Source organism: Arabidopsis lyrata (assembly GCF_000004255.2).
Source record: "Arabidopsis lyrata subsp. lyrata unplaced genomic scaffold ARALYscaffold_7, whole genome shotgun sequence".
Lineage (NCBI taxonomy): Eukaryota > Viridiplantae > Streptophyta > Magnoliopsida > Brassicales > Brassicaceae > Arabidopsis > Arabidopsis lyrata.
In genome coordinates, this window is record NW_003302549.1 from 24,206,640 (window position 1) to 24,225,361 (window position 18,722).

At 35.3% G+C, this 18,722-nt stretch overlaps 2 protein-coding genes across 2 annotated transcripts in view; one reads left to right on the forward strand and one right to left on the reverse strand.

Moving 5' to 3' along the window:
- The first annotated feature begins 14,246 nt into the window (after nucleotides 1-14,246).
- Nucleotides 14,247-17,547, forward strand: LOC9304865 (LEAF RUST 10 DISEASE-RESISTANCE LOCUS RECEPTOR-LIKE PROTEIN KINASE-like 2.2). Its single transcript, XM_021018930.1, has 5 exons — nucleotides 14,247-14,347; nucleotides 14,438-15,143; nucleotides 15,721-15,794; nucleotides 15,888-15,920; nucleotides 16,014-17,547. The coding sequence occupies exons 1-5, from the start codon at nucleotides 14,293-14,295 to the stop codon at nucleotides 17,141-17,143; spliced, it is 1,998 nt and encodes a 665-aa protein (XP_020874589.1). The 5' UTR covers nucleotides 14,247-14,292; the 3' UTR covers nucleotides 17,144-17,547.
- A 115-nt stretch (nucleotides 17,548-17,662) lies between these two features.
- Nucleotides 17,663-18,722, reverse strand: part of LOC110226650 (putative F-box protein At5g38270) — a 1,410-nt gene continuing 350 nt past the window's right edge. Inside the window, exon 1 of the mRNA XM_021018931.1 lies at nucleotides 17,663-18,722. This exon is cut by the window's right edge and continues 350 nt beyond it. Coding sequence (XP_020874590.1) covers nucleotides 17,813-18,722 — 910 coding nt within the window. The 3' untranslated portion in view covers nucleotides 17,663-17,812.

Here is an 18,722-nt window from a genome sequence, read left to right on the forward strand (position 1 = left end):
TTTAGGTCGTAAGCTTGACCGCTCAACACAAAATATTAATCATAAGAATCAAAAGGTTGTGCCAGTGGACCTTTTGTCCTTCTCCTGTTAGTGAAAGAAATGAGATGTGCCAAGTAACACACAATTATCCATGGTAAAGAGATAAAATTCACATCAAGAAAAATTACTACAAATGTAGCATATACTTTGAAATATTCCTTGATGGTTGAATGCTCATGAGGATGAAATGCATTTGGAGGAAAAATAAAGTCAATTTCCTGGTTACACGAGGGTTGAACAAAATAATCAACTTCATCGCCATTAATATCGTATAGCACAATATCTCCATCCATATAATCAACCTCAGGATCTTCATTCTCATGCAAAATCTTATCAATATCAAGCACAACTCCTAGGAAAGATTCATCAAGAAGAGATCTAGATATTTCAGGCATTGAAAACTTAAACTTGAGATCATGAACATTCAAAGCACAATGATATTCAATATCAAAACATATTTCATGGTAATCCCTAGCAAGTTTTGCTGCTCTTAAAGTATCTAGTCGTTGAGACTCACATATCAAATCAAAACATTCTTCAATGATCATGGAAGTATGCAAACTAGAAGTCACATATTCAATGCATGACATTTGAATATCCTCAACATCATGAATTTCAAGGGTTGAAACGCATGTACCTTCTAGTTCGCTTGGTGGAACCCAATATATTACCTTTTTAAGCGCATGAGCTTCTTGTTCTTCATAGAATGTGACTTCTCTTCCTTCACATGCTGCCCGGTGTGATAAGAGATTCAACCGGATCAAAATCGCTAAATCACTCCTTACCAATGTTGGATGTTCGTTGTGAAGTTCATCCAACTTTACTTTTTGTTCCGGTGTAAGAACTCTCTCATCAAGCGGTGGCTCCACATATGGTTCATCATCTTCTTCTTGCGGCCAATCATTGTATTCCATGGCATAAAAAAAAACAAATGAAAGTTAGTAATAAATAAAAATTCTCTAGACTAAAAACTAATCCTAAATCCTTAGGTAACGCAATTGGTCCCCGGCAATGGCGCCAACTTGATTGCTCGAGTAATTACCCGATACACTTAACCGCAAGGTAGTATATACGGGGTCGATCCACAAGAACCAATGGTACACTAAAGACTTCTGAGACTCGTTCTTAGCTAAAGCGGAAAGATTGTTTTGTTTTGGGTTTTCAGAATTGTAAATAAAAATACAATTAAAATAGACTATTTATCTTCAAGATTTAAAGACATTGGGCGTTAGGATATTTCAGAGATCAACGAATAATGGAAACATGAAACCAGGAATTCAGTAATTAAGAACCGTTCTCGAACATGAACACATTTAAACCAATTCTCTTTCAAGACATTAATCACTAAATTTGACTATTCGATTACTAAACTTTCGCATGCAATTTCCTAGTCAAATTCGCATTACCAAACAAGTTCATTAAGTTCACAATGCGTCCTAACGTCAACTTTCGTTGGCTAGAAATACATTGCTCAATCCACATTCTTTCAGGCATTCTATCGAACACTTTTGATGCATAGAAAAACCTAGAATCTACAACAGGGTGATCAATCCTATTCTAGCATTAAGAACATGTGAATCAAAGAATCTAGAGAATGAGAATTCCTAACACAACCAATCCATTAATCCATTTAATCTCCTAATTGGAACCCTAAAACCCAATTGGAGAACTACTCACACATAGAGAAAGAGAAAAGACAAATAGATATGAAAGAAAACATGATTCAATAAAATAGAAAAGGAATAGGGTTTAGAAATCTTCTCCAAGTGTCAAGAGGATGGATTCCTTTGCCCAAAGTTGTTTACAAACCAAAGAACAAAGTTTAAAACTCAAAAAAGTCAAAGATAATGTCTCAAAAGTCGAGCTTAGGGTTTTAAAACAATAGGAGACGAGCCGGGTCGGATCTGGAGTGACTCGGGTCAAATCTGGGCCAAAAATACGTCTGGGGAAGGGATCGATCGATCCAAAGGAGGATCGATCGATCCAGCAGTGTCTGGAACGTTTCTCATCCGTCAAGGAAGTGGATCGATCGATTCACAAAGGGATCGATCGATCTGGAGCTTCTGGTCTTCAGCTCTGCAACTGCTTCAAATGCTCGCCAGAATGACCTGTCTTCACTAATTCGGGTATAACAATTGAATGCACCGTTAGATTTCCTTCAAATCACATGGAACCTCAAGCTAACATCTGCATATAGCTTTTGTCAAAATTTCAGAAAGATCTAACGGTGGTAAGTGTTCCATCGGAGGACAAACGTTTGGTACTTCTAACCGACACTGCATCTCCAAATGTGTGTTTTTATCCCAAAACATCTCGTTTTCCTCCAAAGCAACCTAAAACCTGTAAAGAATCGATAAAGGATTAAAAGACTCTAAAAACAAACTTTGACTCTATAAAATATATGATCTAGGAAAGAAAACAAAGACTCAAAACCGATAAAAACACAACATATCAGCATTGAAGGTGTACATAATAAGCATGGAGAAAAAGCATTGTCAGTGTTGTGGGTCGTAGTATGTCTTGGATCTAATCTAATAGGGTCGGAAGACATTGTCTGTTGTAGACTGTCTATGTTACAGTTTTCATAATTTGTAATAAATAATAAATCTAGAAATTAAAAAAATAATGTGCAGATTAATGCAAGCAAGTTTACAAGAGATCTGAAGGCGTTGTGCAATTAGAGCCGTTCGCCGTGAATTTAAGCATTGAAGGTGTACATCATAAGCATGAAGAAAAAGTATTTTCAGTGTTGTGGGTCGTCGTAGATCATTGAACATCATGAGCATGGAGAAGAAAATGCAGTATGTCTTGGATCTAATCTAACAGGGTCGGAAGATATTGTCTTTAGTAGAATGTCTATGTAACAGTTGTCATAATTAATTTGTAATAAATAATAAATCTAGAAATTAAAAAAGAAGAAGTAATGTTCAACACCTTAGATGAATAACATAAATGAGAAGCAGTTACCTCTTTGCCATTTTGTTAATCCTCCATCAACCAACATGGGGTACGTTCCTCCTCGCTTTGATCCTTCATCTTTTGTCACTGTTCGTTTTTTCAGCGTTTAATCAATTTGATTTCTTTGTTGTTTTGATGAATTATGAGGGATTTAATTTTACCATTCCTTTTGGGACATTATTGGCCTTGATGTGTCCAGTGATATCAGGCTCTTCTTTGAATCAAGCTTCCTCTCCCAGCACCAAAACGAAACTCACATTCGTTTGATTCCAAAAGTAACAAGCCCAAGGAAAGTCTCGGAGTATAGACCAATAGCTCTTTGTACCGTGCATTACAAAATTATTGCAAAGATTCTTACAAAGAGACTCCAACCATTGCTAGATACTCTCATCTCTACCAATCAATCGGCCTTTGTTCCAAATAGAGCTATATCCGATAACATGTTGATCACTCATGAGATCCTCCACTTTTTGCGTACTTCAGAAGCTAAAGTAAGATGCTCTATGGCGGTTAAGACCGACATGAGCAAAGCATACGATCGTATTGAATGGTCCTTTCTTGAGGCTGTCCTAAGGCAACTTGGTTTTCATGAGAAATGGATATCTTGGATTATGGCGTGTGTAGGCTCTGTTTCCTACTCCTTCCTCATCAAAGGCTCTCCCAAAGGTCAAGTCATTCCTTCTCGAGGCTTAAGACAAGGAGACCCTCTCTCCCCTTACCTCTTTATATTGTGTACCGAAGTTCTTTCCGGTCTTTGTCAACGTGCTCAAGACCGAGGTCACTTGCCGGGTATTAAAGTAGCTCGTGGCAGCCCGCCCATCAATCACTTGCTCTTCGCCGACGACACAATGTTCTTTTGCAGAACAAAGCCAAAAAGTTACAAGAAACTCAAGGAAATCATAGCCCGGTATGGAGAAGCTTCGGGTCAGGTCATTAACTTCGATAAATCAGCCATTACCTTCTCTAATAAAACCCCTGCAGCAACAAAAGCCTTTGCTAAGATAACTTTGGGTATAGAGAAGGAAGGAGGGGTTGGTAAATACCTTGGCTTACCGGAGCACTTTGGAAGAAGAAAGAAGGACATTTTCACTTCAATGGTGGACAAAATTCGCCAAAGGTCTCATAGTTGGACTTCTAAATTTCTCTCCGCAGCCGGCAAGCAAGTTCTTTTAAAATCCGTCATAGCAGCGATGCCGCTCTACGCTATGTCATGCTTCAAGCTCCCTTTATCACTGTGCAAGAGAATACAATCAATCTTAACTCGATTCTGGTGGGATAGCAAACCCGAGAAGCGTAAAATTAGCTGGGTTGCTTGGGATACTTTGACTCTACCTAAATCTGAAGGTGGCTTAGGTTTCAGGGAAATAGCACAATTCAATGATGCCCTCTTAGCTCGCATCAGCTGGAAAATCTTGAATTTCCCGGACTCATTGCTGGCTCGGGTTCTTCTTGGCAAATACTGTAATGAGAAGCCCTTTCTAGAAGTTTCAGTTGCTTCTTCTTGCTCTCATGGCTGGAGGAGCATCATGGCAGGTCGTGAAGTGCTGAGGAAAGGACTTGGTTGGACTGTTGGTGATGGTACCCTAATCAATATCTGGCAGGAACTCTGGCTTTCCATCAACCACCCTTTGCAACCAATCGGCCCTCCTACAGAAGCAAACAGAGAACTAAAAGTCAGTGCTCTGCTATCCCAGGAATCTAATGATTGGAACTTAGCCTCTATCCGCCAACACTTACCTCAGTATGAGGCTACCATACGCAGGCTGATCCCGAGCTCTAGGAAAAAGAAAGACTCTCTTGTTTGGCTCCCTGAGAAATCCGGCTCATTTTCAACTAAGCCTGGCTACATCTTATCCAAACTACACCTCAAAGCTGCAGATTCTGAACTTTTCAATTGGAAACTGAATATCTGGAATCTCACTATCCCTCCCAAACTTAAGATGTTTCTTTGGAAAATTAAAAGAAGAGCCCTTCCAGTGGCAAGGAATTTAGCAGTTCGTGGCATTATCTCAGACCTTACCTGCAAAAGATGTGGTCTAGATGAATGTGAACTCCATATTTTGCTACTCTGTCCTTATGCTAGAAAGGTGTGGGACTTAGCACCTATTCACAAGAAGCCAAGAGCATATCGTATCACCTCCTTTCCCCACCTGTTGGAAGCTTCCCGCCTTTCTCTAAACCTTCCACCAATCGGTATCTTCTCCACTCCTCTTTCTGCCTGGATCCTTTGGTTTCTCTGGAAGTCAAGGAATCTTCTCATCTTCGAAAACAGAGACTCGATAGCAGAGGACTCTGTTTCAAAGGCAATTTGTGCTGCTAAGGAATGGCAAGCTGCGCAGCTAGCTACACATTCTCCAGCTCGTGCTAGATGCACACCATTACCTCTTATTGAGGACTCTACCAACCCTTTACCTCTTACTGAGGATCTTTCTACCCGTATCCCTCGTACTGAGGTGCAGCTTCTTCCCTTACCTCCCCATGAGGTGATCTATTGCTTTACGGATGCAGCTTGGAATGCGTCCACTGGCTCATGCGGTATGGGATGGATTTTCAAGACTCAAGACCATCGAGTTATCCATCAGGGCTCGGCAACTCGCCTCCATACACCCTCGGCTTTAGCAGCTGAAGCCTTGGCTATGAAATATGCGCTGATCGCAGCGTCAAGAATGGAATTTACCTCCATCAAAGTTTCTTCCGACTCTCAAGTCCTCATATCTCTGCTCAATACAGAGACCTCTACGAATGAGCTGCAAGGGATTCTCCATGATATTGCCTTCGCTAGTCTTTCGTTTTTATCGATTAAATTTACTTTTGTCCCTCGCAATGCTAACCTTTTAGCTGATGCTTTGGCTAAGTCTGTTCTAGCTTCACTTGATGTACTCTCCGCTTAAGGTTTGATCTATAAAATATGTTTGCCCAAAAAAAAAATGAGGGATTTAATAGAGTGTGCTTTTCATGATGCGAAATTTTGTTATTGTTGTTTCGGATTATCTTTGAGTTCTTAACTATATTAGATTGATTAGATAAAGGTGAAGAAAATATGGAAATCACATTTAAAAAGTGATTACATGTAATGATGTATATTGAATGGTATTAGAAATAAAATAAAATAAAATGTTATATTGTAGCTAGAAACATATAAGAAATAAAATTGATTACCAAAAATTTAAATTTTTTTTATTACAATCAGATAAGACCTAAGCTGCATGGAATCGGAAGCGGGTACGGGGAAGCGAAGCGTTAAGAAACGCGGAAGCGATTTTTTTGGAAAAAATAGGAATCGGGTACGTTTTGGAAGCGTCTATACAACAAATAAATATACAAAATATTATAAATTTATAGGTTATAGTCAAATTAAAAAGTTTAGGCATTTTAATTATTACATACAAATCATAATCACAACTACACACAGATAAAAGTATTATAATTTTAGTAATACGATATTTAAAAATTTAATATTCTTGTAATCAATAAAAACATATAAGACAAATTAGTTATTAACAATAGTTGAAGTTGGGAAAAAATTTGAGTCAAAACGTGGAAGAAAACAAAAATCATAAAAACAGCTGGACCTCAATGGTTTAAAGAATTGGGCCAAGGTAAAATAAAAAGCGAACAATCTACGTGGAAAATTATGTCGTCTTCTTCGTTTGGATCTGGTCGAGAACCACGATTCCGATTCAAAAATCACGATTCCAACTCAGAATCGTGCACTCCCACAACGTTTCCAATCGTCACTTTTCAGAATCGCGCTTCCCTTGCGATTTCAAGAGCTTCCGGACGCTTCCGCTTCCATTTCCGATTCCGGAGCGAGAATCGGAGCTTAGCCGGCGATTCCGTGCAACGTAGGATAAGACTATAAGTTAGAAACATGAACTAATTATCTATAATAGTATTTTTGAAGTACATTTTTAGCGGGTGAGGCAAAATGCATTTGGATACAATGGATATCCGACCCGTTTACAAATTTTGGTCATAAAAAGTTTGTTGGGTCGGGTTATATTTAACCCAACTCATACAATGGATATTCCATATTTAATAATTTAGATATTTAGAAGATTTGATTAAGATTTAGAATTATGATTCTCCTATCATCTTTGTTTCATTTGTTTTTAACTGTTTTGAATCATAATATCTTATTATATAAAGTATGATTTTCAAAGTTAATAACTCACGAGATCGTGACACGTGTCAAATATTTCGATATTAGATTTAGCCATGTGTCAAATAAATTTTTATTTTTAATAAAAAAGGTAAAAAGATAATTATAAGAAAATTATAAATGTAAACAGTTTGAAAATGTAAAAAGCTAATTATAAAAAAATTGTAACTAACTCCCTATATTTCCATAAGAGATTTTGCCATCTAGCAACCAAAATTTTTGTTTTTAACAACTTAAAATAAAAGATAATTATAACAAAATTACAAATTTAAATAGTTAGATCATAGTAAGAAAACTATATGTATATATATGTGTATTTTCCATGAAAATCGAAATTATAAAATTATGCTGAATATTTTATTTATAAGTTACTAATTGTACAAGAAAAAAAATAAAAAATAGAAAAAGGATTAAGGAAATTATACAATCAATTATTATTCCTATAAGAAAAAGATTGTAAATAATCACCTTTACTCAAAAATATAAGTAACTAACATCTGACTCAAAAATAATTAAAGAAATAGCCATGAGTTAAAAAAATTTAGAAAACTAACATTTTTTAGAAATGTAAAAATTCAAAATGGCTCTCAAACAAAAGATAAACATACAACTTTGGATTTTAATTTGGATTTCAAACAAAATATAAGTAACTAACATCTGCATCATATATGCTAGCTCATCCAAACCTAACGACATGGCCTATGTTGTTTTGATGATAATAAATTCAATTGGACTCTAATGGGCTGCAAAAGAATGATGGAAATTGGCCGAACAATAATATGCGGGAGCGAGATGTTACAACGCTACCTCTTGATTATCCGTACCAATCATATATTTCATCGCCCAGAGAAGAGCTTCGACTTCTATATGTAGTGGAGATAGACTTCTACGGAGGTTGGCAGCTCTTATGGTTGGCGGCTCTCCATTTAATGATGTACAGAACCACCCTGTACCAGAGATCTTATCACTTTCTTTCCATGTTCCATCCACAAAGCAACAGTGTCCAGAATAGTTCGAATCAAGTGAATCATCCCTCACTCGAGATCGAGTTACCAAATCCACGAAACCATGATTTCATTCTGAAGCTCGATTTGAGCTGACTGCCACAATTGTGCTTTTTTTTTCCGCTAACTGTAATACCTCTAACGGGTCTTTGTCTATAGTTTCAAAGATTTTTTCATTCCTAGCTTTCCAACTATACCAGATAATCCATGGAAAGGCTGATGAATCGAATTCCGAAGGTATTTTCCAAAATAAGTGATCCAGATTCACAAAAATAGATTTCGTGAGAAACTTCCCCATAGCCGTAGGAATCTTTGAAAGCGCCCAAATTTGTCATGCCGGATGGTACTGAAAGATTGTATGATTTATCGTTTCCTATGATGCACCACATCTAGCACATCCTGTGTCACAATCAATTCTTCTTTTCTGCAAATTCTCTGTAACCGGTACACAACCCGTGAATATTTAATTTGCCACAAGAAATGGCGTACCTTAGGTGAAAACTGCACTAGCAAAGAATGTGCTTTTAGATGTTTGATGTCTGGGCCAATAAAAGATAAATTGGTCTTCGAATTGATATCCCGACTTGACTGTTTATTTTGTAGTTTTTGTAAAATGCTAACCCAGAGTATCTTTTTTAGTTGGCGCACCCACAAGTAGGGCACTTATTAGTTCGACATCTTCTGGATCAAAGATCGCCTCTAAGAGATCAATATTCCAAAAGTTTGAACAATTATCTAGAAGATTGTTAACTCTTAAAGATGGATAAATAATTGAGCCATTACTTTTTGCTGGTCTCGGAAATTGAGCTGAAATCCAGGGATCCTCCCAAACTGATATGGATATGTCCCCGATCCGACTCTTTTAGTAAGTCCTTTATTAACCAGAAATCTAGCTGAACATAAACTCCTCCATCAATATGATGGAAAGTATGATTTTATATTTTCCAAAGGACTAGATTTTTGAAAATACCGCCCTTTAAAGACCCTCCCGAAAAGAGAATCTAAAACCGTAATACCCCGCCATAACTATTTTGCTAATAAGGCTGAATTAAATTCGTCTACATTCTGAAATCCTAGTGCCCCTTCCGATTTACTATTGCACAATTTATTCCAGGCCATCCATTCGAACTCCACCAAAAATTAGCAACCGCACTAGTAAGTTTAGAAATGATTGTTTAGGTAGTTTGAAGCATGACATAACATAAGTTGGTAATGATGCAGCTACCGATTTAATCATCACTTCTTTTCCACACTTCTATAAAAATTTGGTCAACCATCAGTTAATTCTTGTCTGTAATCTATCTCTAACAAAAGAGAATTTTTTTTTGTCTTAGAGCCACCTAAACTCTCTGGTAATCCGAGATAAGAACTCATACCACTGATATTAGTAATGCCCAATAGTAGATTTGATCTCTTCCTTGATATCATCATCTATTTTATGTCCAAACTGAATCGAGAATTTTAAAAACTTTATCTGCTGTCCCGAGACCGCTTCATACTTCTTTAAAATATTTCAGATTACTCCACACTGGTCCTTGTTTGCCTTACAAAAAAAAAAATATCATCCGCAAATAACAGATGTGAAACCGAAGGGCTTGCATTTGCTACTTTGATACCCATAATTTATTTTTCCTGTTCTGCTTTCCGAATATTCGCAATTAGCACTTCTATGCAAAGGATAAATAATTATGGCGACAGCGGGTCTTCTTGTCGTAATCCCCTCTCTGGGACTATTAATCCTCTCGGTTGTCTATTAAGGAGAACTCTATATTGGACTGTTGTAATACACCACATTATCCAGTTAATCCATTTTTCACAAAACCCAATTTTCTTAACACCTTCTCAATGAAAATTCATTATACCCTATCATAAGCCTTACTCATATCCATTTTAATAGCCATGAATTTTCCTTTAAAGGACAGGTTAGTTCTCAACCCATGAAACATCTCTTGTGCAATAAGAATATTATCCGAAATCAATCGTCCTTCTATAAAAGCCGATTGCATTTTCAAAATCAGTTTTGGTAGAACCATCTTGTCTTTGGCAAAGAATTTTTGATCTAATTTTATAACCATTATTGCAAAGACTTATAAGCCGTAATTCCGTCATCCATGTCGGTCTTTCCATTTTTGGAATTAGACAAATGTTAGTCATATTTAACCGTTAGTCAAAGATTCCATCTTCTAAAAAAGAGTTGACTAGAAAAAGAAGGTCTCCTTTAATAGTAACCCCAGCCTTTTGAAAAATAAGGTTGTCATACCATGAGGCCCTGGAGTTTTCTATGGATGCATCATAAACAGAGCCGTTTTCACCTTACCCTCCGTTACGGGTGCCGTTAGATAATTATTAACTTGATCCGTAATCTGAATTTGAACTTTCGCCAAAGATTCCTCAAAGTCCTCTAGCTTAGTTGTAGTAAACAGATTCTTAAAATAAGATACCGTTATATTTTGAATATCTTTATCCTCTGCAGACCAAGTCTCATTTTCATCCTCTAACCCTTTAATTTGATTCCTTGCCCGTCTCTGTTTTTATAGAGCACTAGATGTTAACCCGCGGTACACCGCGGGCCTATATTTTTATTAAATAAATATTCAATATTTTTTTAAGATGATCTATAGATATATGCTGTTGTTTTGTTTGATTTAAATGTATAGTACATCGCGAAATGATATTTTATAACTAAAAATTTTAAGTTATATTTGTTTTGTTAATTTTATTTGATTGTAAATTCTAGGATTTCACCCGTACTATATTATCCCGTATTAATATCAATCCAAAACCGTCAATTTTAGGATTTCATCCGTAGTATAAAGTTTAAGTATTTATAATGTTTAAACTTCTTATAAAAGAATCGAGATGCGTTTTTGAAAAAATATTAAATTTTAAGTTGTATTTGTTTTGTTTAGTATTTAATATTGTAGAATATTATTTTGATTGTTAATTTGGAAATTCAACATCATTTTGTTTTTTTAATAATATTTTTATTTAAAAGACATATAATTCGAGTCAATAAGTATATATATATATATATATATATATATTATTAATTGTTTAGAGTTCATCTATATTATTAATATTATAAACTTTTTCTAAAATTTTAATATTATAAATATTTATAATATTTTGAATTTGTATATATAACAATGTTGGATTTTATCAAAAAAAATTATTTCGTATTAAAATATATGTAATATAGTAACTCAATTATACATTTAGATATTGACCCGTGGAACAATTTTGACTTTTTAATTTTGATCTTCATAAATTTATGATTTTGGTAGTATATAAAACTGATTGGTGGTGTATGGTTTTTGATAAAATTTAGCTCTTATAGTTAGAATTTAATTTAAAAAAACTGTTAGCAATGTGCCATGCTAATTTCATTCTTTGATGTATTAAAATTTGAGATCACTAACCTGAATTTTTAACATCACTTATCAAAGCAGTGACCCGAGCCTCCAATTCTCCCATTTCTTTTGCACCGGCTATTAGCAATCCTATATTCAGAGCCATTATGAGTTTCGTCTACGTATAGAAACAAACAAAATAAAGATGATGTTAATCGTGCGAACATAAAGATTTGACCAAAATAAGGCATATATACAAAGGAATGTGTAGAGAGTTTTATCAATAATGTGTTTGAAAAATGAGATGAGAGGTAATGGTAAAGACTAAAGAGTATATATAGGCGTCACACATTAGATCATAATCTCTTGGTGACCAAGGAAATTATATTTGATACCTTAACTAAAATGGAACAAAATATATTCTTCGGAATTTTTTTTGGAATATACTACTATGAAGAATATATATGTAATTAATATTTTCTATAAAATCGTTGTAATCAATATTTTGTGTGGAAAAAATAGCAGAAAGGATAATGTGTGAATAAGTAACTGTAATCACATTAATTATTCGGTTGTTTGGAAAGATTTGCTTCGATATTTATGGAAACTGATTGATTTAATTCGTTTATTAACTTACCCAGCGGCATGAATTATGGGTACGTTTACTTTTGGAGAATATATTATGCTAAGATTTTCATATTTTGATGCATACGTATATTCATTAAAATCAATTATCTCACTGATTTTAATATTTTGATGCATAGGTATATTAATACCATTAAATCAAAGGTTTGTAATCATAATTGGAAACAAATAATGACTTAAATGCGATTTAGTAATGTTGTAAAGAATATGCCATTTATGTAGATTGATTGTTGGGATTAGTTTCCAATTAGTTTTATTTTTGGGATTATAGTTATCCCAAACTTTAAACTAATTTAGATTTTATAGTTTTGTATTCATAAATAATAAAATTATTTGTTCACCCACATCAGAAAATATTACCCAAAAAAAATTACGTAATATTAAATAAAAAATTAAATAACTAACTATTTTCATTTGATGGTCTAGCCAAATTATTATTACTATTTATGTATTTTAATGACAAAAATAATTTTTAAAAATAACAAATATTAATTTTCATAACAAATCAAATTATTTTTCGTAAGAACAATTTTTTACAAAATATTTATTGTAATCAAAATATTTATTGTTAGAAGTAGTTAAGGTAAATAACAAATATAGTTAGTTTGTAGATATCATATATAATTAGATTTAGGTGTTAATTAAAAATTAATGTCGTTTTTTGTTGCAGATTGCATTGGCGAAAATAAAGGAACAATATACTTAAGGTATGTGAGATGTTATTTGTATTGATTTTGGTAAAAATGGAGTTAATCAATTAGGTATGGTAAATGCTAAGTATCCGGAGATTTTGATTAATATGGAAATAGTATAAGAATAAGTAGATGAATTAAAGACAACATGACTTCATTTATCAGTTTGAAATTAAGACAACATCCCTAAAATTGCTTATCCAAGATCCGAACAGACTAAAACCGGGTCAAACCCGGATCCAAAAGAATTAAAGCAAAAAAGTACTGTAAAAATGTATATGTAGATGATAGTACTTTGAATTATTATCCCCTGATTGCATCCAAAAACTCATACTTTTCTGATGCCAATATAATTTCTCATCTCGGTAAGCCTCTTTCAGCCGCATTGTTAATTTTGTAATTTACTCCCGAGGTCTCCTATCATCTCTCTGAGCCACATATAATTCCGATTTTAGTTCCTCAGTTGTTTGCTGTCCATATGGAGTTAATTCTTTTCTACACTGCGAAATAGCCCGCCTACGGTTAGTCAGTTTTTCCACAAATTTTCTTTTTCCTAATTCCTTATAAGCATTTCAGGCATTTGAAATTGCTTCTAGTAATCCTTCCTTCCCAATCCATCTCTTACCAAACCTGAAATTCCTTTTTCCACGTGGTGGTACCTTATCCAATAGCGTAGCTACCACCGGTGAATGGTCGGAAGCTACCATTGGTAAATATTCAACGAAATAATTGCAGAATAATTCATGTCAATCTTCGTTTGCTAAACCTCTATCCAAACGACACCGTATTGGTTTTTTTATCCCGGCAACCCCGCCAGGACAACCAATCTCTTATATATGGAAATTCCAAAAGACCGCAATTTTTAATAATTAAATTAAAAGGGATAAAAGACGATGCATGTCTTAAATTACCAACTCTTTTCTCATGGTTTCCGGTTAACTCATTAAAATCACCTATTAAAAACTAAGGTGTGTCCCTAGTCAAACCGATCTGTGTCAACCATTCCCAAACTTGATTTCTATTTTTCGGAACCGGGTCACCATAAACGAAAGTAAGATGTATTGTTTTCCCCTTTATCACAGCCTCAACATCAATTAAACGATTACTTTCAAAAATAATGGATACATTAAAATCATTATTGTAATAAAAAGGTAAACCACCACTACAGATAGGATTAATCGTTTTTAAATTTTTGTAACCAAAATGACCGATAAATTTAAATATTTTTATTATTGTTATTTAGATACTTTTTAGCCTCGAGAAATTTCCAATTTACCTTTTAAAAAAAAAAAAAAATTTCCAATTTAATTACTTCTTCCTTCCTTGTCAAGATTTTCCAAAGGTAGTCAAGTCAAGTTCTGACTATATTTTCTATTTCTTCTCGTTCTTTTTATTTTCTCCCTTTTGCTAGTGTTTTATCGTATACTGTCTTCTTCGAGCCAATGGTTGAAGGGTTGTCATTGATGTTCCTCCTTGTTTCACTTTTATTCGTCTCACGTACGGCCGTTTCCATTATTCCAGAGAACATTTTTGGTTTAGTTCTTATTTGGTGATATTTTTCTTAATTGTTAATTGTTCTAATCGCAGGAGTAACGTCAAGAAACTTTACTATCGAAAACAAATGCGACTATACTGTCTGGCCGGGAGTTTCAACCGCAAGTACTGTTCCGCTCTCCACTACCGGCTTTGAACTCAAGAAAGGAGAGGCGCGTGTCATCAACGCGCCGACGTCATGGAATGGTCGTTTCTGGGGTAGGTCTCTTTGCTCCACCAGCTCAACAGGGAACTTCTCCTGCGCCACCGGAGATTGTGGCTCCGGAAAAATCGAGTGCTCTGGAGGCGCAGCGCCTCCAACGACTCTAGCTGAATTTTCCCTAAACGGTCCCAACGGTCAAGACATCTATGACGTAAGCCTCGTGGACGGATACAACCTTCCTTTAGTGGTGGTCCCACAACGTCCGCAGAGTGGCCAAACATGCATCACCATTGGTTGCGTGGTCAACCTGACCGAGACGTGTCCGTCGGAGCTTCAGGTTATGGGAAACTCCAGCGAGGAAGAGCCAATTGCTTGCATGAACGCTTGTCAGAAATTCAAAACAGCGGAATTCTGCTGCACCGGCGAGTACTCTACGCGTCAGAAATGTCCACCGTCGCTTTACGCAAAGAATTTCAAGAACGAATGTCCACTCGCTTATAGCTATGTTTATGATGATGCAACCAACACATTCACATGCTCAAGCTCACCTAATTACGTCATCACCTTTTGCCCGCCGATTACTTCGAACACCACCAAGTAAGTTCCCGGAAATATCCTTCCTATTTCGTCAAAGACGTAGGTTAGTTGAATCCAATGTTCTAGAGATATTGGATCATACACGGCTTTAATTTTGACTATTCATTCTAGAGATATTTTCTAGAATGTTGACTAGTTGAAATGGACCATATATTTTGGTTCGCTAACACAATCCAATCCAACTCATCACGCTAATGAGTTTATCCAAATATTTTACCCTGTTTAATATAGGATCCAATGTTCTAATAATCCATAATGCCAAAAATTGTTATTAAAATTGGTCGTCATCTAGACTAAAATCGTCGTCATAAATAGTTACATTTTTTTAGCTTTGGTCAAATTTGTTGAAAATAAAATATAAAAACATTATTAAGGGAACAAGAATTGTTCTTATTAAGGGAGTTTATGGTTTAGGAGGCCGATTTATTCACATGGAAGCAAGTTTAATATATTATAAGCAATTTATAAAAAGGACATTTAAATGAACCTACCCATTTCTGATTAGCACCTACCCATTTTTTTAAATTGCTAGTTAGGTCTTATAAACTGATATGTGATTATGTCACTTCTTCGATAGCAACAACAGGAGCTCAGCGGCTGATCCTCCATTCCCAGCTCAACCTTCCAAGGAAACTAATGGAGGAACAAAACGTAAGTTTTGTTTTATGAACTTTTTTCATACCAATAGTTCTTATGATTTTTTTGCTTAACAAGATTTCTTGTTTGATTTTTTTTTTTTGGCAGAAAAATCAGCATGGAAATTAAAACTCATACTTGGTACTATATATATATATCGCTCAATCCATCAGATAGTACTCTTATATACAAAAAACCAACACCTAAATTTTGATTCTGTTTATCTTATGGCAGGAGTCTTAGCAGCTTTAACTGTGATGATAATTATTGTGGTCGTGATAATAATGAAAACAAAGAATAGGACAAAGAGTGATTGGGATGACCAAAACGTTGAAGCAGTTGTAATGTTGAAAAGATATAGTTACAAAAGAGTCAAGAGGATGACAAACTCATTTGCGCATGTTCTTGGGAAAGGAGGATTTGGAACCGTCTACAAAGGAAAGTTACCTGATAGCGGTCGGGATGTTGCAGTGAAGATCTTGAAGGAGACAGAGGGGAATGGGGAAGAGTTTATCAATGAAGTAGCTAGCATGAGTAGAACATCTCATGTCAATATCGTTTCTTTGCTTGGATTCTGTTATGAAAGGAACAAGAGAGCTATAGTCTATGAGTTCATGCCTAATGGATCCCTCGACAAGTATATTTCTGATAATATGTCAACCAAGTTGGATTGGGAAAAATTATATGACATTGCGCTAGGTATCTCTCGCGGCCTAGAGTATTTACACAATCGCTGTGTCACAAGGATTGTACATTTCGACATAAAGCCGCAGAACATACTGATGGACGATCATCTTTGCCCTAAGATTTCGGATTTTGGTCTTGCTAAACTATGCAAGAATAAGGAAGTAAGCATAATTTCAATGCTAGATGCCAGAGGGACAGCGGGATATATTGCCCCTGAAGTATTTTCCAAGAATTTTGGGGGAGCTTCGCATAAGTCAGATGTGTATAGTTATGGGATGGTGATTCTTGAGATGATTGGAGCAAGGAATATAAACATGGTTAAAAATGCTCGTTCCACTAATAGTTCAGTGTACTTTCCAGATTGGATCTATAAGGATTTTGAGCAAGGAGAAATTATGAGGATTTTGGGAGATCAGATAACCAAAGAAGAAGAGAAAATTGCGAAGAAAATGGTATTGGTTGGTTTGTGGTGCATTCAGACGAATCCATCTGACCGTCCACCAATGATCAAAGTCATTGAAATGTTAGAGGGGAATCTAGAGGCTCTCGAAGTTCCACCTAAACCTCTCTTGTATTTACCCGCAGCAACGGTTCCAGAAACTCTTGAAGATAGTAATGAGACTACAAGCTTCTCTAATCCAACTCAGTTTGAAAGAGGTACTCCATCAGCTAGCTAGTGAAGATGTTTTACACTTTTCCAAATAAGTGATTCAACAAACTGTTGAAGAGAGTCAATTTAGGTCAAGGTCCTCCTAAACTAAAGTCAACGAAAGAGTGGATCTCTTAAAACTTATCAAGATCTTTTCTAGGATGATCCCAATACGGGGTTTTTTTCGATTACTTCTCTAGGATGGACTCCTTTCTTGTATATTCGCTCATCTATCCATAGAACAGCTGATGTTTTGCATATGATGATGTCTTCGACACACAGTCCGTACGACATGGATTGACAAAGTGTCTCCACTCGCTGAATCCTTGTATGAGAATTTTATATATTGAAGAAAATAAATTTGTAAGTTAAAGTCTAAAATGTTAACAAGATCATTCTCAAGGACTTGTAAGAAAATTAAAGTCTTCTAAAGTCTTTTGTAATGTGGCTTTCACACTTGACTTGGTCCTTCAACACCCCAAGTCTCCCTAGTTCTTGTTTTCTTTTTAAACAGTGAATTTATTTATCAAACATAAAAAAAGTCAAAATCAGAATGCAGAATTTACATTTCTTGATTCTATGTTTTTTTTTTTCACTGGAATCATTAATAAAATGAAAACAAAAAAGAAGAACATATTGTAGAAGCCTGTAACAAAAAAAATTACTAAATATTGAAGAAAACTAGTTAACCAAAAGACTAAGCAAATCCTGGAACAAACCACTGAGTTTTAACAAATCTATTATTAAAACTGTCTTCCTTAGGCCATTTGATTATACTTGTTGCAAGATCAAAGACACCGCAATTTGAAACAGCATGATAATATATTGGCTGTAAGTCATCTACAGCGAAATAGATTGAACCACTCTTGATTCCATCATCACCAACATCTTGAACCGGTGCTCTTATTGTAACCCCATGACCAAAGATCAACATCTCATCATCTCCAATAGATTCTACTCTTTCCCATATGTTACTCTCAAGATTCATCTTAAAGATGTAAAACAAAAGTTTCCTTTCCGATATTAGTTCGAATACACTCAAGATAATCAAAACCTCTCCTGATTTCTGAATCGCCATTCTCGTCTTACAAATGTATTCCCCTTCTTTTGAAAAGTATCGAAACGGATGTTCCAAATACGGGTTTTTTTCGATTACTTCTATGGGATCATTTCGAGAGAAATCAACAATTTTGATGTGACCATTAGTAGTATAGAGATAAAGCTTGCTGTTTCTATAAGCCAAATCCAAAAAACTTAAATTTAGGCTTCCCATATTCCAATGGTCATTCCAGTTCCACCATGAATCATCTCCTTTCTTGTATAAGAACAAGTAATGATTATCGTAAATCCAAGCAACCACATAATCTCCTGTTCTCTCATCTATCCATAAAACAGCTGATCTTCGGCATATCATGATGTCTTTCCCCACATAATCCTTACGACATGGATCAACAAAGTGTCCCCACTCGCTGAATCCATCCTCGCGGTTCCGCTCGAATCTCACATTCCCACCGCGAATTGAAGACTCCATAGATGGAAGATCGATTCTTTTGTACGTTAACAGGTTAAAAATGTAGAAACCGAGATTAGAATCTACCATCAAGAGC